The 23,823-nt window shown below is 42.3% G+C and overlaps 1 protein-coding gene across 1 annotated transcript in view; it reads right to left on the bottom strand.

Annotated features, from left to right (window-relative positions):
• The window catches only part of ADAMTSL1 (ADAMTS like 1), a 714,148-nt gene that overhangs the window by 3,596 nt on the left and 686,729 nt on the right, over window positions 1-23,823 (bottom strand). Inside the window, exons 25-28 of the mRNA XM_038769612.1 lie at window positions 11,944-12,156; window positions 10,318-10,498; window positions 6,283-6,490; window positions 1,647-1,756 (exon numbers count right to left, since the gene is read on the bottom strand). Of these exons, the coding sequence (XP_038625540.1) occupies window positions 1,647-1,756; window positions 6,283-6,490; window positions 10,318-10,498; window positions 11,944-12,156 (712 nt within the window). The remainder of the gene's footprint in view (window positions 1-1,646; window positions 1,757-6,282; window positions 6,491-10,317; window positions 10,499-11,943; window positions 12,157-23,823) is intronic.

The following is a 23,823-nucleotide window of genomic DNA, read 5'->3' as shown; positions in this document are numbered from 1 at the left end:
GCATCATTGACTTTGAAGACACACGGTCTGTTTCCCCAATGACAGAGAGACTGAATACTGAGAGAAGCCAATGAAATCAAGCAGTGCACCTTATGTTTAAGTCAAAATTTTCTCAACCTCAACAGACCAACCTAAGGTTTGAGCTTTTTGTTGTGTCTAGAATAGGCTATATGTCAGTGCAATGACTGCTGGATAGCTCAAGAGAATCATGTTGCTCAAGGTTCTTGGGTTGGCTCTTTTCTGTAGAAGTAATAGTATCTGAGTGCCCACCTGATACAATGCTCTGTACTAGACACTGTACAGAAAGTGTAGAATAAAAAAAGATATATTCCCTGCCCACATAGAACTTACACTTTCATTAAACATTTAAATTTGAACTATTCTAAGCCTCATAATAATAATAATAATAATGATTGTGCCATTCGTTAAGTACTATGTGCCAGGCACTGTACTAAGTGCTGGGGTGGATCCAAACAAATCAGCTTGGACACAGTCCCTGTCCCATGTGTGGCTCACAGTCTCAACCCCCATTTAACAGATGAGGTAACTGAGGCACAGTTAAGTGAAGTGACTTGCCCAAGGTCACACAACAGACAAGCAGCAGAGCCGGGGTTAGAACCTATGACCAACTCCCAGGCCCATGCTCTATCCACTAGGCCATGCTGCTTCTGCATGGAACCTCATATTTACCTGGAGCATTCAGAGGGTCTGCTCCTTTAGCCAATCTCAACATAGTTTTGATCTGCATCTCATTTTCTCTCAGAAGTTTACCAATCCTGTCTGTGGCAAATTTTACACATTTTTTGTGGTATTTGTTAAGCACCTATTATGTTCCATGCACTGTACTAAGTGCTGGGGCACTTTGGCAACTCTCTTGTGACATTTGACAAGAAAGGTAATTGTCACAGGGTCTCAAAATTGGAAATTTTGTTTTAAATTGACTGGGCCTTATATCATGAAACCTATCTTCAATGTTGAACAACATAAGTCTTTGGAATAGCTAGTGATAAACTGGACAGTAGCCACCAGACAATCACAATAGTTAATATGAAAACACTGTGGTAACAGACAATTTAATCTGGAGATAACATGCATGGTATACTTAACCTGAAGTATATTCAAGCAGAGAGCACACAATGTCTAGATGTGCTATACACTGAAATTTGTTATTCACACACCCTCAACACAACAGGTTGTCTGGTCACTGACAACTACATAATTGTGGCTGGGCAATTTTGGCAGCCCAGATTTTTGCGGGCACATTTATCTAACTCCTAGTTGGACCCACATACAAAAACACACTGCCTGTCCACCTATTTTCTTTAAAGGCCAGAGTGCCTTTTTGCCTGGTTCCTGTCCATTCCACCTCTCCTAGATTGAGATAACTGGGATATTTGGGTGGCAGTCAGTCATTTAAAAAAAGCATAAGTACACTTTTAGGTTCTAGGGAAAGGCCAATGAATAATAAATGAATGAATGAATGAGTGCATGCATACAGGATCCACTGTGTCAGTGAGTGGCTTTCCTTCTACAAAGACTGCACTAAGTACATTTGCAGGATAGATGGTGTGATTTTTTTTTCCATTTCTATACTGTGTTTCTTGAACAGAATCAGAGGATCAAAAGTTGGAGGGTTTGTATTGTACCTGGGGAGAGCGCTGCACTGCTCAGAAGGCAGTGAAATTCCATCTCGTGTCTGGCAGAAAACCTGCCTGTGTTGTACAGCTAGCCGGTGTCCGACGCAGGGGCCATTGCACTGTGAAAAGGGAGATAGGGTACTGAGTCAGAGTAACTAAGGGTTAGAACACAATTTCTCCTTTCACTGGACTCTGAGGAATTTGTGAGTAAATATGTGGGACCTTTAGCACTGGTATCATTGTAGGCTTTTATCAAATGCTACATTCTGCTGAGGGTGCTTTGGTCATTTGAAAAGTACCAGACTATGTCTAGTTGGCTTGCTTGTTTCCATAATAATGATAACAATAATAATAATGGTGTTTGTTAAGCACTTATGATGTGCCAAGCACTGTACTAAGTGTTGGGGTAGAAACAAGAGAAGCAGATCAGTCACAGTCCCTGTTCCACATGGAACTCTAATGTAACTTTTTTCTTTCTGGGATAAGGGAGGAATTATGCAGCTGACTGATAATGAGATTTTTTTTTTCTGTGGATAAGCAGCTCAGGATGATTTCCTTTTACTGCCCTTGGTTTTTTTTTATGTTCCCTCTATAAGCTGAGAGCATCAAACAGAAGCAGGCCAGAGAGGATGTCTTTCCTGCAGAGTAATACTTTGAAAGTTCCATAGGACATATGGAAATGAATAAGATAAGCAAAATGTAACATTTGGTGCTACAATTACTGAAAACAAATGGGGTTATTCAGTGATGCTTCTTTCAGCTGTAAATAGTTTGGTATTTACTGTAAGATAAAGAAAAATAACCAGACTTTTATATTTCGCACTCATCCTCTAGACTGTAAACTCACTGATGGAAGGGACTGTGTCTGCCTACTCTATTGTACTCTCCCAAGCACTTAGTACCATGATCTGCACACAGTCAGTACTCAATCAATACCAGTGATTAATAGATCCTTGGCTTAATGTAGTCTCGAATCAACTAAAAGCATTGAAATGAAGGTTATTGTTTGACTGTATACTCTCATAGGGGAGAGGTCTTTCCATTAAAAACAAGAAAAGCTTGGGGGATTTAGGGGCTGTTCATAAAACAGATGGACAAGGACTACAGCAGCTGCGTGGTATCCCAGTAAGGAAGAAGGGCATGTTAGCACTCTGGCATGGACTCAGTTCTGCTCCAGTCTCCCCGCCTGAGGTGAATATCCAATGGCAATCAATCAGTAGTCTTAACTGAGCACTTATTAGGGGGCAGGGAACACATCACTTTATTCTGTACTTCCCAATCACCTAGTGCAGTGCCCTGCATCAAGTGGGTGCTCAATAAATACTACTACTGCTATTAAGCACTTGTGAGAGTACAGTAGAATTAGTAAACATGATCCCTATCCTCAGAGGAGTTTATCATCTAGCGATCGCAAAGACATTTTAGGGAGCAGAGTAGGGATAAACTCCAGAAAAGTTGCTCGTTCAATGTGTGTTTTTTTAAGGTATTTGTTAAGCGCTTACTATGTGCCAGGCACTGTACTAAGCGCTGGGGTAGTAACAAGATAATCAGGTTGGACATAGTCCCTGTCCCACATGGGGCTCACAGTCTTAATCCCCATTTTACAGATGAAGTAACTGAGGCACAGAGAAGTGAAGTGACTTGTCCAAGGTCATACAGCAGGCAAGTGGCAGAGCCAGGATTAGAACCCAGGTCCTCTGACTCCCAGGCCCGTGCTCTATCCACTAGGCCACGCTACTTTCAGGACGGTTCTATGTTAGATCAAAAGTGTTTCCCTGGAATCCTGAAGTGTTGTGTATTCAGCAGTGTCTAGGACAAATGCCCGACCTATAGAGAGTGAGTTATAGCAAAATGGATTGTTGGGAAAGGGAGGATGGATTGAACTTGGGGGTAATACTAGCGTTATTTTTCTAGAATAGCTGCAGCATTACTGAGTTGGGGGAAGTGGGGGCAGATAATTAGCATGAGTACAATAGCATATCTAAACCAGTAGCCATGACCAGTTGCAAGTATGGACGGTTTGGAAAGAATAAATGTTAGAGAGAATACATCTTGAAGCAATATTACAATCAGAAATGATCATTAGGAGTTGAAGATCGAGTTCACGCTAATCTTTTTAAGGATAAATTTCACCGAGACAGGATGAAGTACATAAACAATTTTTCACTCTGTTGGAAAAGGATGATTAAAACTGATCAGTGTGAGCCTAATGCCTTCTTTGGTGAACCCTATGATATAGTAACAAGTGTTGGTAAGCCACTGCCAGAATGACTTGTTCTTAATTGTAATTTGATGAATTGCTTGGATCGACTTGCAGAATACTGCCTAGAATTGAGCTGTTTGAGTCACTAGGAGTCATTAGAACGGTGTCTTTTCAGTTAGGAGAGAGCTTATGTTACACAGCATTGATGTAAGGCATGGCAGATGGATTAATGCATCTCTGATTGAGAGTGTGCATTACATCATGAGGAAGCGATATAAACTACCAAGGGAATGCATCCACCCAGGTAATGTACACAGTTGGCCAGCAGAAAGCATTACCCCATCCTTCCCTCCAATACCTAATGAGTTACAAATCAAACTTCTTGGTCATTTCCTTTCAAAGACCAATCAGTTGTTTTTTTTAAAAGGGTAGATGCAATGTGCTAACTGAATAGTAACTATCAAGTGACTGTTTTCTAAAATAACTCTCAAGCAAGCTTTAATGCAACTACTCTCTCTCAACAAACACCATCCAGGCCCATTTTGCTAAAGTCGCTGAAAAGTTTGCAGTAACGTAAGTTTTACATGGCTGCATCAGGGCTAGTATGTCGGATAAGGTTGATGTGCTTTCAAACTCTATTCTCAGGTCTCACAAAGGAATTTCCAGAAAGGAACGTGTAAATAAAGCTACATGAAGCAAAGGGGCTGGCTTGCCTACATCTCCCAGAGGCCATTGGGGCTTTCTGGGAAGAGTTTGCCTTCTCTCCCAGCACTGGAAAGCTACACCAATCTATCTTCTGAAGGGATTTCCCCAAAGGGGGAAAAGTTTGTCTACACTCACCTCTCTTCTTAAGTGATTCAACGGGGTGGGGAGCGGGAAGTTTACTCCTGTCTCTATCTCTCGCCTTCTCCCTCTCCCTCAACACCTCCCCACCTTCACCCCCTTTATGTTGTGAGTTTTCTCCCTCTGCTCAACTAAGAACTGAGCTAAAATAGGCCAGGAATTTACTTTTGGGGATTTGTCATTCCACTGCCCTTGCAAACAGAAGCCTTAGGCTAAAGAGGCATGTGCTTCAAGAGCATATATTTTTTTAAACCCTCTGTATCTCTTTGCTAATCCCTATGTCGTCCATTGAAAATCTCTCTTGATATTCTTTCCAATTGTAATATTCATTAAAAATGTTTTAAAATGTTTTTAAAAGTCACTAAAAATGACTTTGGCTATTATTCTCTTTGGGAATCTATTTCATCCAGGGCTTCTGCAGAGCTAGCATCTGAATCTTGGAGTTCATTGGTTGCAGGAGTGTTAATATATTTAATATGTTTATTCCTTTTCCAGTTTTAGTCTAACAGTGGGTTCTACCTTTTAAAAAAATAATGGATAACTGCCCATAGAAAGAAAGGTCTCTTCTTATTCCACAGCTGTACTTCTATTTCACTCGTGGTGGGAAAATCGAGTCATCAATATAATTGCTTATGCACTTTCATCAAAATGTCCCAGGAGACAACATGGTATTATGCGTTACTGTGCATCTTGGTGAGCTTTCAAAGATGTCTTCATCAATTTTTTTTTCCATTTCCTTAGTGACTCAGGATTCACCCTCATGGGTGAACAGTATATATTCAAAATGGACATTGCAATACTAGTTTTAGATTACATCTGTTCTCCCAGTCTCTGAACCCTCTCTCTGTATAACAGAATGATCAGAAAAAGTGAAATTCTGACAGATATCTACCAGATGTAATAACCTAGGCAACTGAACCATCACTCTCCCCTTAAAGGAGTAGAGAAGCAGCGTGGCTCAATGGAAAGAGCACGGGCTTTGGAGTCAGAGGTCATGGGTTCAAATCCTGGCTCCGCCACTTGTCAGCTGTGTGACTTTGGGCGAGTCACTTCACTTTTCTGTGCCTCAGTTACCTCATCTGTAAAGTGGGGATTAAGACTGTAAACCCCAAATGGGACAACCTGATCACCTTGTAACCTCCCCAGCACTTAGAACAGTGCTTTGCACATAGTAAGTGCTTAATAAATGACATGATTATTATTATTATTATTATTATTAAGTATGAGCTCTGGCACCCTGGTGGAGTAGTAGGGGATTCCAATCTTTGGCTAGAAAAATCTAAGGTCTTATGAAAGCTTCATGGAATAGGGTGGTGAGGATGCAGTGAGGGGTGTGCCACCAGAAGAGGAGTGGACCAGGGCAAAGAGGTGATGGGAATGGTAACCAAAAATAATGGCAAGGCTTTTGGGACGTTGTGTGTGAGGAAGAATAGAAGATGGCTGAGGGAAGGATTAACAGGAGGTGGAGAATATGGGAAGGAAACAGGAAGGAGGTAGTTGAGGGAAAGGAAATCAGTGATAGACTGCAGTTGGCGCTTTGGGGTCTTTTGTCTTTAACAAGGGTCAAAGTTTGCCTTTAGGCAATATCTGGAACCCTACCTGGCTCCAGGCGGAGAATGCCCATTCCACACACAGCTGCTGGTTGCACGCCTGTGTGTCCACAGGGCGTTTGGCCACCTGGGCACACACATCATTGGCTATGGGTATGGAGATCCCTGTGGCTTTCAGCTTCTGACATGTTACACGCCGGGTCTGGACCCCTCCCCCGCAGCTCCGTGTACAAGATGACCAAGAGGTTACCATCCACCTAAAGGAGAAAAAGGGCAGCCATGAGATACCTGGTTTATGCGTAAATTGAATAGTCAATTCCCTTTGTTTTATGTCTGAGAAAGTTAACAAGTCCAAGTCAACTCTTTTCCAATCAATCTCTCTATAATTTTATGGTGGGGTTGGGGGCAGTTTGGAGAAAAATGGATCGAAAACTGTCAGGCTTTACCCCCTCCTATTCTTGGGGTCCTTTCCACCTACCCTGAAGCTCTCTCCCTCACTTTCCCCCAACAGTCTTGACCGCTTTTTCCCAACCTTCCTTTTCCCCATCACTTCCTCATAGTTTTGCACTTTCCATCTTCTCATATGCCTCAACCCACTCCACTAGCAAACCATTTAATTTTATCCAGTCCATTTGCTAGCAAAGGAGGTAGGGGAAGCAGGGCAAGACCTAACAGTCAATTAAACAATCACTCACTCTCCTTTTTGTGTCATTTGATATTCTCCCCACCCTCAGCCTCACAGCATTTATGTACATATATAAATGATATATTATAAAATTATTTATATTAATGTCCACCTCCCACTATAGACTGTGAGCTCACTTTGGGCAGGAAATGTATCTACCAACTCTGTTGCACTGTACTCTTCCAAGTGTTTAGTACAGTGCTCTGCACACAGTAAGCACTCAGTAAATACTACTGACGCTGCTGCTGATGATGATTGAGTGCTTTCTAGACTGTGAGCCCACTGTTGGGTAGGGACTGTCTCTATATGTTGCCAACTTGTACTTCCCAAGCGCTTAGTACAGTGCTCTGCACACAGTAAGCACTCAATAAATACAATTGATTGATTGATTACTCTGTGCAGAGCTGGGGAAAGTAGACAATAGAGTCAGTAGACAGGATCCCTGCCCATAAGGAGTTAACAGTTTAGAGTCAATCCAAGTGGCCCTAAGCTTTGGGACTGACCCTTAGTGCAAGCAAGGGATGTCTACAGACACAGCATTCAGTTTGGTTCTGAATCTTGGGGTTATGTAGTCAGTCCTTCAGTAACAGTCATCCACCTTCCTCACAAGCTGTTGGCCAGTGTGTAAGCGTTCAAGTGAGGCCCCTTTTTCGACCTTCTGGGGTACCCAGTGGGAGCACTTAGAAATGAAATCTATAACCCATTTCTTCGTATCTGTGCCTATTCCATTTAGAAAAGATTTTCTTTCTTGAGGAAGGCTTAACAATTTTGCAAGGTTAAAAAATCCTTTGACTTGAGAATTTGTACAGCCCCAGGGTAATTAGGTTGAAGAATTCTGCAGCCAAAAGGAACTGGGAGTCATTCTTGCATCTGGGTATCAGAATGCAACCTGGGAAATGGTTTTCCGAATGAGAAGCAACTGGCCAGGAAGCTGCTAAGAGGAAAGATGTTGGGAAGAGGCAGAAGAGGCAGTGATTCTCTCATGCAGTGATAGAACATCTGCCCAGGTGGCTTTTTGAGGCAACATGAAGGAAGTAGGGGGAGTGAAATACTATTTAAACCAGGGACTCTGTACGCCCCCGCTTGTGACTATTTTTCATGATTTATTTGTCCCAGGGGGAGCAATCCTCCTTTCACAGTCCCAACCAGGAACCCAGCTTAGAAGTTCCTGCATTCATGATTACTTAGTAAGCAAGTAAGAGGTGCTTTAATACTCCTGGGGCCATTGAAACTCAAGCAGGCACATCCATTAGTGTTTCATTTACAGGAGTAAATTAGTCTGATTGGCTGTCGCCATCCCCAAATCAAATAAAAAAGCCCCTGGCAAGGAAATGATCTCTTCTTCATTTCATACAGCTTGGCAAGACAGAATTTGCAGCTTCTTATGTCCCCAGTGAATTTCAGTCCTGCATTTCAATCAACCTCTATTTCCAAATATACATTTCAACAATTTCTCAGGAGCTAGGAGGGAATCACGGGCCATATTACAACTCAGGAAGGGTATAAAAGGACATTAATCATTCCTGTGGAAATGTTCCCGTCAGCAGGTCAAACTGCTCATATTAATGAGTGTGTTTCATATTTCATTGGGTTTCTCCTGGTTTCAGCTGCTCCTTATGACTCAGCTGGCAAAACAGTTGCCTTAGAGGTGCATGAACATCCTATGGAAATGTAATATAAAGGCATCACCAGGTGACAGGGCCTGGATGAAGTTAATGAAGTTGAACCATTGAGCTTGATGCTACACGTGATTCATAGTCCATCCTTACCCTTTGGCAGGGTCAGAGGTCAGTTTGTATGTGCCTATGGAACTTGATCTTTACGCAGGGGTACGACTACTTAAAACCATGGCACAGCCACACCTGGAATAATGCTTATACAGCTTCTTAAGATGGGCTGATCAGAAAGAATGCAATAAAGCTGGAGAAGGTGCAGAGAAGGGCAAACAAAATTCTTGGAGGGCTAGAGTAGCCTCTGATGAGGAGGATAAACCAAAAAGATTACGTCCCTCCTGCCTGGAAAGAAGTGATTGACATTTAAAAAATCCACGAAGGTTGTGGTTAGGGCCAAACAGAATGATTTTTCACCCAAATTCCATAACAGGATTGAGACCCTAAGTGCAGTTTGAAGGAGAAAGGATAAAAAAAACCCAAAAAACTAAGCAAACCCTTTTCACCCTGTGAGTGAGCAACATAGGAACTGTACCACCACAGGACACTGTAGGGGTCAAAAATATAAACAGGTCCCAGAAGGCTATGTCCAAATCCATGAACGAGAGATCCCAGGTGGGTTATTAGAGAAAAATGTTAGGGATGTTAGATAGCCATGATGATAGCTATTAAGGAAAGCAACTAGTTGATGGTGTTTATTGAGTGCTTACTTTGTGCTGAGCACTGTACTAAGCACTTGGGAAAGCACAATAGAGTTGGTGTGCCTTCAAATATCCTTTGTAGTCATTCTCAGAGACAGAATAGTGACCTGGGTGAATCATTGGTCTGATATGAGGAATCATTTATGCTTTTATGCTCTTAGGAAGAGCAAGAGGTTAACTCAAATTAGAGGACGTACATCTTGGAATGAAGTTCTAAGTACAGAAGACATCAGCATGACCCTCTGGGGGACTACAATCTAGTTAACAAAATCTTATTATCGGGAGTGGTGGTAGGGGACAGAGGAGTGTAGTGTGTAAATAAATGCTGGTAACTAGGTGGCTTGGTAGAAATTGTTTTAAACAACTGGATACCAGCTCTGGTGAGAAATGAATAGAACAAAAAATATATACCCTAGTCACTGATCTTATTGTATTGTGTGGAAACTCAGCATGTAAATAAGGTGACGGCCACTGAAATGAACTCTCCCAGAAAGACAACTGGAAACCCAGAAAAGATAGGATGAGAAATATAAAAAAGTGATGAAGTGAAACCAAGATCATTAATACAGGTATCGGAAAGCAAACAAACAAACAAGCAAAAAACATTTGAAATGGTATAGATGAGTAGGGAGAGTAAAGGGAAACAAAACCTGGACTGACGGAAAGGGCTTTAAGATTATCAGAAGAAGGCAGATAGACAGGAAAGGATGGAAAACAGGGAAGAGTAGCTGAGAAATGAAAAGCATCAGCAAATAGGCAGGTGTGGAAAGAAGGGCCTGAAGGAATCCTATACTGTGAGATGTAAAACGAGACAGAATCTTGTGTGCTTTTTCAATCATCTGTACCAAGAAGAGTATTGCTTTTTCAGGCTGCTTAACTCCAATCAGTTGATGGTATTTGAGCATCTACCGTGGGCAGCATACTGCACTAACTTTTGTGGATGATAAAACCTCCAACCATCTGAGCCCCGGTGCAGAGTTTCATGAGCGAAAAACACACATGTAGTGCCCTGCATCCTAAGGACTCACCGGGAGGGACAGTCTCTTCTGTTACAGGCAATGGGCTGCACTGCCGGCCTGGTCTTTCCTGCACAGTGGGAAGCGCTGACCTCCATGCCATTCAACAGGCACTGCAGGCGGGGCTGCTGCATCCCTTTGTTACCACAGGAGGCCGAACACGCCACCAGTCTGTCCACTGACCACACGTATTCTGCAAGAGTCACAGGGATGCAATGGTCACATTGAAAAATGAACTGGTTGTTACCAATGGCACAATTAAACCTCTTAGTACCCACAGTTTGGACACTGTGCACATACACTCATTTATTCATTAAATTGCATTTATTGAGCTCTCACTGTGTGCAAAGCATTGTACTAAGTGCTTAGGAGAGTACAACAGAGCAATAAGCAGACACATTCCCCATCTACGAGCTTATATTCCACTGGCTGATGAGCTAGTGGCATTTTTTAAACCCAGTCACCTCATGGTACTTGTTTCTCTATTAGATAGGGTTGTGATATGTTTTCATAGTACATAAATAATTAAGAACATAGTAATAACCATTCACCTTTGTTTCCTTTACTATGTTCTTCCTATCTGGAAGGTGAGGTGAGGAAATTCAAAATATTTATGCTTGTCTGGTGGTCATCATTTCTGATTATGGGCATCTAATTATTTGTAAGGCTTGTGTAATAAGACAAACAATTTACCAGCTCATTTTATTTCCTCTTTGTGGTTAAGGGCTTTAAGGGTGCACTGGAAATAGTAATAATAAGTAATTGTAGTGTTTGTTATGGGTGCACTGGAAATAAAACTTGGCCTTTCTTTGTGAGGCAGCCTTTCCCCTGAGAGACAAGTTTCTTCCTTTCCTGCACAGCACAATTTTTTCTTAGCATGGCCAAGGTATCAGGTTCTCCTTTGAGCTGTACTTAACTGGCTATGACCCCTGTATATCTCCAAATTTAAGCATCTAGTTTGATAACTAGTGAAAGGCCAGTATTTGACCTTAACCTTCAAGTGATTTTAATGGAGAGTTTCATAGCTAAGCCAGTCCTCCTTTATAGGGCCACACGTGCTGGTAATGGTGATGAAGCACGTTTTCAAACAATACAACAGAGCAGTGGGCTCCATAGTAGAGACACCAGCTAAGCAGACAGTAATCAAGAGAGGGATTGCTTTCCCCAGACAGAGCAAATGCTCTACGAAGATCCAGACACAAAGAAGCAGGTTTGAAAACGGAGACAGGCCTTCTATGGAACTAACCTATTTGGTTACCAAGATTCCATCCTTCTGTGCAAACAACATGAGGAAGAGCATGTCAGTCCTTTCCAGTCACATTACCAGACGGATAGACTTTCATTTTGAAAATTAAGGACAGGTATAAACGTACACACACCACACAATCTGAGACACTGATTGTGTCTCATGACAATTCACAACAGATGAGAAAATTTAAAAGAAATATCGCTCCTTTTGTCAACTGCTCCAAGAAATAAAACAACGTAAAAGGGTGTGTGTATATATATTTAAAATAATATATATGTATATATATATGTGTGTGTATATATGTATATATAATAATAATAACAATGGTATTTGTTAAGCACTCACTACATGCCAAGCACTGTTCTCTAAATATATGCATTTTTTTTTACCTTGGATGACTAGAGATGTTTTTTGCACGAGCATTCCTGCTTCATTCTCAGCCAGGCAGCTGAATTCACCCTGAGATCCTTGGCTAAGGTTTGCAATCTGTAGGATCTGTCCAGCTGCCAAGATGTGATAAGTTAGTCCTATTGCTGCAGCAATTGGTTCATCTGCATGAAACCAAGTGATGTTTGGAGTTGGATGACCTTTTACTGGGCAACCTAGAAGCAGGTGAGGGGAAAGATAAAACATCAACAAAGAAATAGTAACAAATATAAGTGATCCTCTGAACTTTGGGTCTTCAAAATCAATCAGAACTTCCAATCTTCAGCTCTGTAGCCTTTAATAAGCCCATCGTTTGTTCAGCAGAATTAATTTATTCTGGAGGAGATGTGAGTATTTTGTGATGCTTTCCTGGGTAACCTGCACTTTACTGGAGAGAAAGCAGTAGTGTCTGGCCACTGAACCTTCACAATGCCCTTACCCCATCCACACAAGATTTTTTTTTCAGTGGTATTTGTTAAGCACTTACTGTATGCCAGGCACTGTACTAACATTAGGATAGATACAAGCAAATCAGGTTGGACAGAGTCCATGCCCCAAATGGGGTTCACCGTCTTAATCTCCATTTTCCAGATGAGGTAACTGAGGAACAATGAAGTTCAGTGATTTGCCCAAGGTCATGCAGCGAACAAGTGGCAAAGCTGGGATTAGAACCCAGGTCCTTCTGACTCCTAAGCCCATGCTCTATTAGGCCACACTCCTTCTCCAGAAAGCCCAGTCTAATCAATCGATAGTATTCACTGAGGCTCTACTGTGTGCAGAGAACTGTATTAAACTCTTGGAAGGGTATTTCTCAATCAATCATATTTATTATGTACTTACTGTGTGTCCCCTACTAAGTGCTTGGGAGAGTACCACACATCAATAAAACAGACACATTCCCTGCTCACAATGAGCTTACAGTCTAGAGGGGACAGATCCCTGTTCTCAGTTTACAATTTAATGGAATATACAGACACATAATTGTTTACAGGTAGGAGAAAGAGTATGGAAAGGCAGATGTGTGAGGGGGAGAAAGAAGATGTGCTTGTATTTCAGGGTCTTCTTTTAAAATGCCTTCTAACAACATATTTTTGCAAATTATTGATTTTAAAACAAAGCATGGCCTCTTGGAAAGAGCATAGGACTGGGAGTCATGAGACCTGAGTTCTAGTCTCAGCTCTGCCACTGGCTTGCTGGGTGACCTTGAGCAAGTCACTTAGACCTATCTGTGTTTCAGTTTCCTCAACTATCAAATGGGGATAAAATAGATCTTGAGCCCTAGGTGGGGGAGAGATTGTGTCCAAATTGATAGTCTTGCACTGACTAGTAAGTGCTTAATACAATTATTATTATTATTGTCATCATTATTATGAAGTGCTTGGGAAATTCTCAGTAATAGAAGCATTATCACTGTCAAATTCACTAGCATATTTTTCTCTGCCGTCACGTTTATTTTCATATTTTAACCAATTGGTCCATTGAATGTATCTATTTTACATTGGAGAAAAAGGCCTCTCCAAATTCAGAACTGTAGGACCAATGACAATACTTCATACTGTGTCAAGCAAAATGAAATACAACCAAATATAGAGTGAATTGGTTCCACAGTCTTTCCTCCATTTCAATTTTAAAAGCCCTCATCAAAGGTCCCAAAGGCAACTTTAAATATGTCTCACATTTTCCTGTACATTATGTCCAGGCCTTTTTTTAAAAAAAATGCCCTTGAGGTGTTTCACTGTATACATTATATTAGCACACAAACACACAGTTATCTACCTAGTCCTGAAACAACATCATTCAAATTAAATTTCAATATGTTAAGCCCGCTCAAAGCAGTGCACTGTTGGAGAGGCAAGGTAAATGAGCTGCTGACGGATTTGGGGGGGAAAAAAAACCCTTCAAAACATAAGTTTAGTGATACATATAATTAAGACTTGTTGAATTTTTAAAGCTTTTACTACTGCTACTATATTTGGGACAGCACTCAGCAGCTGCAGTAGGATGAAATGGAGGTTGAAAACACAACCCATACCACATAAACACAGTCTCCTGTGCTCCCTGGATTGCTCAATTAACATTACAGGTGAAGGCTTGTGATCATTAGCAATATAGTCTGTACTATGGAAGGGTTTCAGATAGTGGCCTAAGTTTACTTTCTTGAGTCCTAAAGTAAACAACTACTCAGCCAGGTGGCAATGCATTCACACTGGGGGAAGAGGGTCTCTGAGCCCCCAACACTCTGCTAGCACCTGTGTGCGAAAACAGCATTAGGGAAGGAGAATGCAGAGCCAAGAGACACATTCATGGTGAGACAGAGAAAAGGAGAAAATGACGCCTTTCCCCCTGCTCTCTACTTTGGGGCCCTCCATCTCGACATACACACACGGAGATAATTTATGCCATTCATTTTGGGAAATATTATTTCACTTCTAAAATGTAGTTTTACATTTTACTGCCTTCACAAATTTGTAGCTAGACAAGCCCTGTGTCTGTTTTCTCAAAAGTGCAGCTTGGAGGTTGGGCAAAAACATAGTATTTTTCAGCAAATTTGCTTCAGCACTTCTGGGTCACCTAAGTATCACTGATTGACTGAATGAATCGTCAAAAAACTCGATCGTACCCTCCCAACCTCTAAATACAGTGCTTTACACAGAGTGAGAACTCAGTAAATGCTACTGATTATTTTAATTGGGGGAGGGGCATAAAGACACTGGGCTAAGTACCTTCTGGTTAATCAAGCCCTTTACTTGGTGAAGATCCTGTTAAGTTTAATTCCACTGCACACTGATTTAAAAAAAAGATTAACCAGCTCCAAGTTTAGTAAATTGTTCATTTCTAGAACTGTTCTCCATGATTGCTATCCCTAGCATGTTAGCAATAAATCTCAGTTCCTCTAAGTAAATACTATTGATTATTTTAATTGGGGGAGGGGCATAGAGACACTGGGCTAAGTACTTTCTGGTTAATCAAACCTTTTACTTGGTGAAGATCCTGTTAAGTTTAATTCCACTGCACACTGATTTAAAAAAAAGATTAACCAGCTCCAAGTTTAGTAAATTGTTCATTTCTAGAATTGTTCTCCATGATTGCTATCCCTAGCATGTTAGCAAGAAACCTCAGTTCCTCTAAATAAGATGGATCTTTGCAAAACTATTAAATTCAAAAGCCTGAGGATAAAAGAAAATCCAATTATGCCTTTAAAAGAGACTAGTATAAGAAAGGGCAAGACAACTCTTATTCAGTAAGAATCAAGTGCATGTATTCAGACATTTTTAAGACAGCCTTTAAGGAAACAGCCTCTACCCACCATGTATTCTGGTAAGGAGGATTAGTACCAACGGGATGGATTTAGTGTCCTAGTCCTTGTAACTCTAAGTCTTCAGGGGAGGAAACCCAAACGGACCTATGTCCTTTGTGGCATATACTCATATTTGTTATTAGCAGAAGCAAATGACTCCAAGGCAAACACAGATGCCCGCATCCACACCAAATCCAGGCAACAGCTGCATCACAGGACCTTGTTCATGTTAACGTTATCACAGCTGTTTAAAGCAAAAGAATACTGGGTGGTAGTGAAGAAAAAGAAAAAAATTAAAGGGTGGTATTCACCAAGTCAAAATTAAGACCTTGGCTATTTGAGTGGGCTTCATTTTGTTTTAAAACTGTCTTGTTCAAATCTTTGATTATCAGGATGAATTCAGTGCCTACCCACTTTCTTTCAGATGCTGATTTTAGAATATAAATACACCTGTCTAGAGCTCTGTAAAGTATTAAAGAGCTGTCTGTCTTATGGAGGTTTATAAACTATTAAAATGCAGATGCAATGAATCTAATTGTTCTTCCTAGGACAAGAGTTTCTTAAGAAAATGGATTTTCATTCCTTGCAGAAGAAAGTAAAGGTGAAATTCTCCCTCTGATGTAGACTGTAAGCCCCTTGTGGGACAGGGTCTGTGTTCACCCTGATTATCTTGTATCTATTCCACTGCTTAGCAGTACCCGGCACACAGTAAGAGCTTAAGCATCATTAAAAAAATATAAAAAATTCCTAACTTTACCTATTCTACGCATTCAATTTCTTTGGGACTTTATACTGCCGAGTAAATATGTTATGGTTCACCTCCTCTAGATGCATTTTATTTTCAGATTACTTAAAAATCTTCAATAATTTAATGGTATCCCATATGCGCAAATAAACATATTTATAAACATGTCTAGCCTCTCTGGCCTCTGAGAATTGCAAATAGCCAATAGTTGGGAGACGGCATCAAAAGCCAATTCCCACCATATTTGCTACCAATGACTAATTATTACATTTTTACTGCTATTGAGGAAACTCCCTTTGAACTGTGGGGCCTCTGTCTCATGGGCATTTTCATTTATGAAAATCAAAAGCATCAGTCATCCTTCACACGTGAACTCTCAACACATATCCCATTTATATAGATCTCAGAACTATGTGGTAATGTAGTCTCCACCTTAGGAAAGACCAAATAAGAAGACAACCTCCTCTCTACCCCCTTTTCTCATTGGGGATATGAATAGCCTTTCATGTAGAAACTTAGGGCCCCTCTTTTGTTTCCCTCTCAGCCACATGAACATTGGCCATTATAATCCTTCAACTCATCAACACTTGCCCCTTGTCTTGCTCCTTGTCTTCACTCCCAAACCCTGCCCTCTCCCTGACTTTCCATCACTGTGGATGGCACTACCATCCTTCCCGTCTCACAAGCCCACAACCTTGGTGTCATTCTCGACTCCGCTCTCTCATTCACCCCTCACATCCAACCCATCACCAAAATCTGCCGGTCTCAGCTCTGCAACATTGCCAAGATCCGCCCTTTCCTCTCCATTCAAACCACTACCCTGCTCGTTCAAGCTCTCATCCTATCCCGTCTGGACTACTGCATCAGCCTCCTCTCTGATCTCCCATCCTCATGTCTCTCCCCACTTCAATCCATACTTCACGCCGCTGCCCGGATTGTCTTTGTCCAGAAACGCTCTGGGCATGTTACTCCCCTCCTCAAAAATCTCCAGTGGCTACCAATCAATCTGCGCATCATGCAGAAACTCCTCACCCTCGGCTTCAAGGCTCTCCAGCACCTCGCCCCCTCCTACCTCACCTCCCTTCTCTCCTTCTACAGCCCAGCCTGCACCCTCCGCTCCTCTGCCGCTAATCTCCTCACCGTGCCTCGTTCTCGCCTGTCCCGCCGTCAACCTGCAGCCCACGTCATCCCCCTGGCCTGGAATGTCCTCCCTCCCAACATCTGCCAAGCTAGCTCTCTTCCTCCCTTCAAGGCCCTACTGAGAGCTCACCTCCTCCAGGAGGCCTTCCCAGACTGAGCCCCCTCCTTCCTCTCCCCCTCGTCCCCCTCTCCATTCCCCCATCTTACCTCCTTCCCTTCCCCACAGCACCTGTATATATGTATATGTTTGTACATATTTATTACTCTATTTATTCATTTATTTATTTTACTTGTACATATCTATTCTATTTATTTTATTTTGTTAATATGTTTTGTTCTGTTCTCTGTCTCCCCCTTCTAGACTGTGAGCCCACTGTTGGGTAGGGACTGTCTCTATATGTTGCCAACTTGTACTTCCCAAGCACTTAGTACAGTGCTCTGCACACAGTAAGTGCTCAATACGATTGATTGATTGATTGATTGCCCCAGGAAAAGGGCAATCAGCAAGGAATGACAGAATGGGCTCTGCCTCTAGACGCCAGGTATTAAAGGGTCTTTCTTACATTAGGGCTGTTGAAGAGGAAACAGTGCCTGGAAAGGCTGCCTGACCAATGTGGGTTCTGGCAGCCAAAAGCCTCTCTCTATCAACCCTTCCTAACCAGAAAAAGAAAATATTGCCTTTAGGCCTCTATTCCTTGGTCCACTGTGGTTCTAAATTGAGTCAAAGCCAGTCTGTGAATTCACAGATGTGTGGTTTCCTCCCTGTATTCTTGTTCTCTCTCTTTTCAAGGGAGAGGGAGTGGGGAGTGTTTGTTTGTATGGGGGGGGGGGGCAGTGGGGAGGGATGAGAGGAGTTAAAGACGATGCATTAAAAAAAACAATTATAATAAAGTTGGACTTAAAAACTAATCAAATGCTAAGTTGATTATTCATCTCCAAAAAGCAAGAAGCCAGCTTTCCAATACAGTAGCAGTGTGTAAAAGGGAAAAAAAGGCTTTAATGCTAATATGGCTCTCAAAAGAACTGTAAATTTGTATCATCACTTCACATGTGACAAGAGAGACAAATGTCCATAGCAGTGATAGAAGCCTCACTCTATGTGTCTGAGAGGAGAGGGTACATTGCCTGCCAAGGGTCCTCAGTTTCTTGAAAGGTGTGAGTTTGCAAGTGAGTACCTCTGGAAGGGGGCCTCATGGTGAGTCAGTCAATGCACCACAGGATACCTTCTTAGCTAAAAGAAAAGTGACTGTTTTACTAGATTTGGTTCCTATTAAGCAGGGTAGGGTATCAGAGGGTGATTGCAGTCATTAGCCTCCTAGCTGGCACTTTAGCGGCCCATGGCACCTAGTAGCGTTTTAATGCAGTCCATCCAAAGTGAACTTTTAGTTTTTAGTCAGCCTCCATGATCAGACGGTATTGGGGCTTGCAACATACAAACTTTTCTTTCTCTCCTCCTCAGCTCCAAATGAAACAAACCCAAGAGGATAACTGCAAGTGCTAAACAATTCCAACATGTATTAAATTAAAATGGGAGGGGGAGGGAAGGAGAAGCACGGCTTTGGAACTGAAATTAAAAAAAGGAGGAAATTGCATTTACACACATCTTTCCATATTTTCCCAGGAAAATGTGTGACAGATTAGGAGAGGCTCTATAACAGTATTAAGGACAGGGAGTCAATACTCCATGAGCTGGCCCCGGACCTGTTAGCCTTTCCATTCTTTATTTGCATGGAGTTAAGACCATAAAAAAGATGTGTTCTTGGCTAGAACTTGGCACTATAAGGTCTCAATTTAAGAATCCTTTCCTTAATTTAATTAAAAAAAACTGGACAACATCCATTCAGGCATTTAAAATGAATATAGGAATCTATATTCTGCTCCTGGGAGTACAGAGTGTTGCATATGAGGCTACAGCAACTGAAAGCAAGAAATCCATGTGAAATTAGTCCTGTCCACTGTGCAAAACCTCTTCAGATTCAGGAGTGCAATGGGGGCTCCTGTAGGTGATATGACACCAGAAAGGACGGGAACAGGCAAGGAATGGGGATTTCTGGAAAACACGATTGGCTAATAATGAAACTAGTAAGTTCCCTTGCAGGCCAAAGAAATTTCTGAGAGAAGACAAGCATCCTGAACTTTCAGTCAGATCTCCTGGACCTTCCAACAAGCTGGTTGGAAAAGATAGGCCAGATCCCTACATGTGTGTGGATGTGTGTGTGCTCGTGTGTCTGTCCACACCCCGACATAATAATAATTCTGGTATCTGTTAGGTGTCTATTAGGCGCCAAGTGCTGAGGTAGATTCAAGATAATCAGGTTGGCCTCAGACACAGTCATTGTTTCTCATGGGGCTCACAGTCTAAAGGGGGAGGGAAAACCAGTATTTCATTCCCATTTTTTTACAGATGAGGAAACAGATACAGAGAAGTTAGGCAACCTGCCCCAGTTCACACAGCGACAAGTGGCCGAACCTCAAGAAAATGTTAAAATATTCTTGGATAGAGGAGCATATAGAAGCCCATTTTCCATCCCTTTAATTCTCTGCTGTTTTACCCCATAGCTTTTCATTTCCACTAGTAGAAGGGGTGGGTGGTGGGAGGAGGAGGGAGATGGGATTGGGGAAGCACAAGCTTCAAGGTTCTGAAGTATTCTGCTGAAGAACTCAGTATGCCTCCCTGTATTGAAGGAAAGCTCTGTTAAGCATTTTTTTTTTAAATGTGCATGGTATTTGTCAAGCACTATGTGCCAGTCACTGTACTAATTTCTGGGGTGGGTACAAATGAAGCAGGTTGGACCCAGTCCATGTCCCACATGGGGCTCACAGTCTTAATCCCCATTTTACAAATGAGGTAACTGAGGCACAGAGAAGTTAAGTGATTAGCACAAGGTCCCGCAGCAGACATATGGTGGAGATGGGATTCGAACCCAGGTCCTTCTAACTCCCAGGCCCATGCTTTATTCATTAGGGCACAAAACTGAGCTTTTAAAACAATCTGCATGTCCTTTTTTACCCAGTAACTCCAGGGCAAAATTTATTTAAATAGCTGCCAAGTTGCCCCTACTCCAGTTTCTGATTTGCAAGTGCATTATTCCAATCTCTGTGTTAAGCAGGACCTAAATTCTGACATTCTGCCTGAGGTGATTGTTTCTCTTAAAATGACACTGAAATTGATTTGCCCAAATGCTGTTTTCAGGTGTTGAGGAGCAGGCTGGCCAGAATTGCACGCACCCAAAGCAGAGAGGTTATATGGAGCAGTTCTCTCCATCCACCTTTCTTTTACTGTTACCCATCTTTAGCCAGTAGGTGTTTGGAAAAAAATAGAACTTTCAAACATAAGCTATTGAAAATGTCTCATGTTTCTTTTTACAAGCCCTGGGCTAGTTTTGCCCTTAGTAGCATGCAGGTGGCTCCAACTGACTGCCTGAGGAATTGCCAATAGGCAACTCCGGAGAAAAAGTTGGCTGTAGCCTTTATGGCTCCAAAGGAGGAGTTACAATCTAGTGATTCAATGGACTTTTAATGAGGTTTAGAATATAGATCCTGTTTTAAACAACATCAGACAAGCTTGGACAGTCCCAAGTAGGCATTTGGGATTTTCTTCCCCCATCTGTATATGTATTTATAGGCTATACTTGGATTATAAATCCCGTAAGGGCAAAAATGGATTGTTTTTTGCTTTTTTTCCACAGCAAAACACTGGACACGATTTCATACTAAATAGTGAAGAGGGATGCCTTCATGTTACTAAACAGTTTGTGGGGTGAGGACTGCATGCTTCATAAATCCTCTTCCCTGGGGATAGCAGTCCACGCTCAATGCCAGACAACCATAAAATACAAGACAATCCAGAAAATGTTCAATTTATGCTGAAGGCAGCAAGGGAAGAGCTGACATGGCCTTGTGAACTCAGCCTGGGTTTGGCTCCGATTAGTGGGTGAGAGTGAAAGGAAAAAAGCCAACCCCAACCTTGACACACACCACGTTTCAGTTCTCCTTCACTCAACCACAGCAGCAGTTCCAGCAAACGGGATGAAGAATGGCTAATATTCATAGCAGGTATCCTGAGAGGCAGCACTGCGGAGTACAGAGTTCAGCAACAAGTCACAGGAAGGAGCGACTGCCGCAGATGAATACCAGAGCGAGCTGCAAAGGTCAGGGCTGCCGTGGAAGCATGCAGACCTTTCCTGTATTTATTAAGCCAATATAAGTCTCCAGGGGCCTAGACTTCAGTGCCCTAACAACTTCCCAAGAAGGAAAGAAAACAATAAACAATGAAGGGAAGGGGGTGGGGGAAAGGGGAGAAGAGAAGGGGGTCCAGTGGGGCATCTGGGAGAGGTGAAGGGGTGGCGATGGGGGTGGAAGAGCGGGAAAGTCTAGGGAGACCATTCGTAAAGATTCTGCAATCTAACTTCTAGCTGGCTCAATGAGGTGTTCTGGCAGCCAACATCCGGCTTTGGCAACCAACACTGGAGAGTGTGGTTTGTCAAGGACCCATAAACAGACGTCCTATGGAGAGGAGGTCAGAAATCCTGCATCACTAGAGAGGCTGCCTGACAGTTCTCTGACATACATCCAGCTGTAGTTGCTAAGGTGCTGCTGCAGAGAAGAGCTTTTCAGTGTGCACGTTCAGTGTGCTTTCACGGTCACAGGGAAAAATCGAGAACTCCCACATTATGACCCAGTTCTTAGGCAGAGGCAGGGAATCATCCTTGGGTTGTCTTCAGAAATATGAAAGCACTCTGTCATTTAAAGCAGTGTCTCCCCATACCCCAAGTACCCCTACTGAGCTGCTGAGGCTGGGACTGACACTGGAAAATGCTGGGGCATGAGGAAATTAGGACATGCCCTGTCTCCTCTTGGACTAATCTGGGGTTCCCATTCAGCTTTGGGCACAGATGTCTTGAATTCTAATCCCAGCTCTGTCACAAGCCTACTGTGTGACTTCTGGCAAGTCACTTAACATCTCTGTATCTCAGTTTTCCTTCCTGAAAATAAAGATGATAATACCTCCCAAGGATGTTATAAGGACAGCACGAGGTAAATTGAAAATACATTGAAAAATAAAAAGCGCTAGACAAATTCAGATGGTCAGAGCCTGCATCATGACTTTTACTCCTTTTCTTGCTTTTCAAGTGCTTAGTCCTGCACAGGTTTGGTGATATACGCCCTTCTTTTAACCCCGCCCCACCCCTAGCTCCTGTGATAAACTTCTTCCCTTCTCCAAAGCGGCTCCAGCAGTGATTTATGGTTGGGGAGGGGACAGCACACAGAAGGTGCTCAAAAAAGCCTACTGAGAACAATTCTGATCCTTATCTTCATACTTATGGTAAGCTAGTGGTCTGTTGTCCTACTCCCAACCTCTGGAGAAACCTTTCCAGGAAGCAGCATTTAGCCAGCATGGGTAGATGATGACTTAGAACTGTCTTCCCTACAGCATAAACCTCACAGGCAGTACTCTTGTTCTGGCCTTGTAGGTGGTCTCAGTTTTATCCCAGAAGTACCCCAAGGTAGGACCATACTAAGCTTTCTCTGATAAGCCTTCAAAGCGAACCAAAGTCCTTCCTGCTGCAATTTTAAAGTTTTCAGCGTAGCCTAATGGATAGAGCATGGGCCTAGGTGTCAGAAGACATGGGTTCCACCACCCGTCTGCTGTGTGACTTTGGGTAAGTCACTTAATTTTTCCGTGCTTCAGTTACTTCATCTGTAAAATGGGGACAAAGTACAGCACTTAATGCAGTGCCTGGCGCATAGTAAGTGCTTAACTACTATAAAAAACAAAACAAAACAGGGAGGCAGGGTGGCCTAGGGAAAAAGAGGATGGGCCTGGAAGTGAGAGGGCCTGGGTTCTAATCCTGGCTTCACCGCTTACCTGCTGTGTGACTTTAAGCAAGTCACAACTTCTCTGAGCCTCAGTTCCCTCATCTGCAAAATGGGGATTCAATCAATACCTGTTCTCCCTTCTAGTTAGACTGCGAGCTCCACATAAGACCCGATTATCTTGTATCTACTCCAGTAAAAATGAGTACGTAAAAATGAGTACAGTGCTTGGCCCATTATAAGTACATAACAAATGCCACAATTATTATTATTAGCAGAACTTGCCTTATTAAAGGCTGGCCTGACAAATGCTTGCAAAAATAGCATGCAACTACTCCTTTTGTCCCTTTCAAAAATAAAGCCCCCATAAAACTAAGCATTTATAACAGCTAGGAACTTGCTTCTGGAAGCAACAGCCAAATTGATAGTTGCATCTGACACTGCTAGGGACGTGCTGGCCATGAAACTAAGGAGGAGGCAGTTGGAGGAGGCAGTTCCCGATACAAAACCATGTGGATGTGTAGATTCAATGAGAGAAATAGTTGAAGAGCATGGCGATAGCCTTAATACCCCTTTATAAAGACCTGGAATGCTTCTGCTTATGTCTATACCACATTATACATGACTAGGGTTAATGTTTTGACTTTTTGCAAACAGCCTCCCTGTTGTTCCTTCTCAGACAACAAGGAGATGCATTCAATTAAAAGAAAATAAATTCATTAATAATGGGTTAATACGTGAGATACAGGAGCTCATGACTTTTCCCCTAGATGGTCAGTGGCATTTGCAGTGCTGTTACTGGGAATACTGGGGAGGAAACTTGATCCTACAATAATGTCCTGA

The sequence above is a fragment of the Tachyglossus aculeatus genome, chromosome X4 (assembly GCF_015852505.1).
Source record: "Tachyglossus aculeatus isolate mTacAcu1 chromosome X4, mTacAcu1.pri, whole genome shotgun sequence".
Lineage (NCBI taxonomy): Eukaryota > Metazoa > Chordata > Mammalia > Monotremata > Tachyglossidae > Tachyglossus > Tachyglossus aculeatus.
The sequence above is the reverse complement of the archived record's forward strand: the minus strand, read 5'-3'. Positions and strand labels throughout refer to the sequence as shown.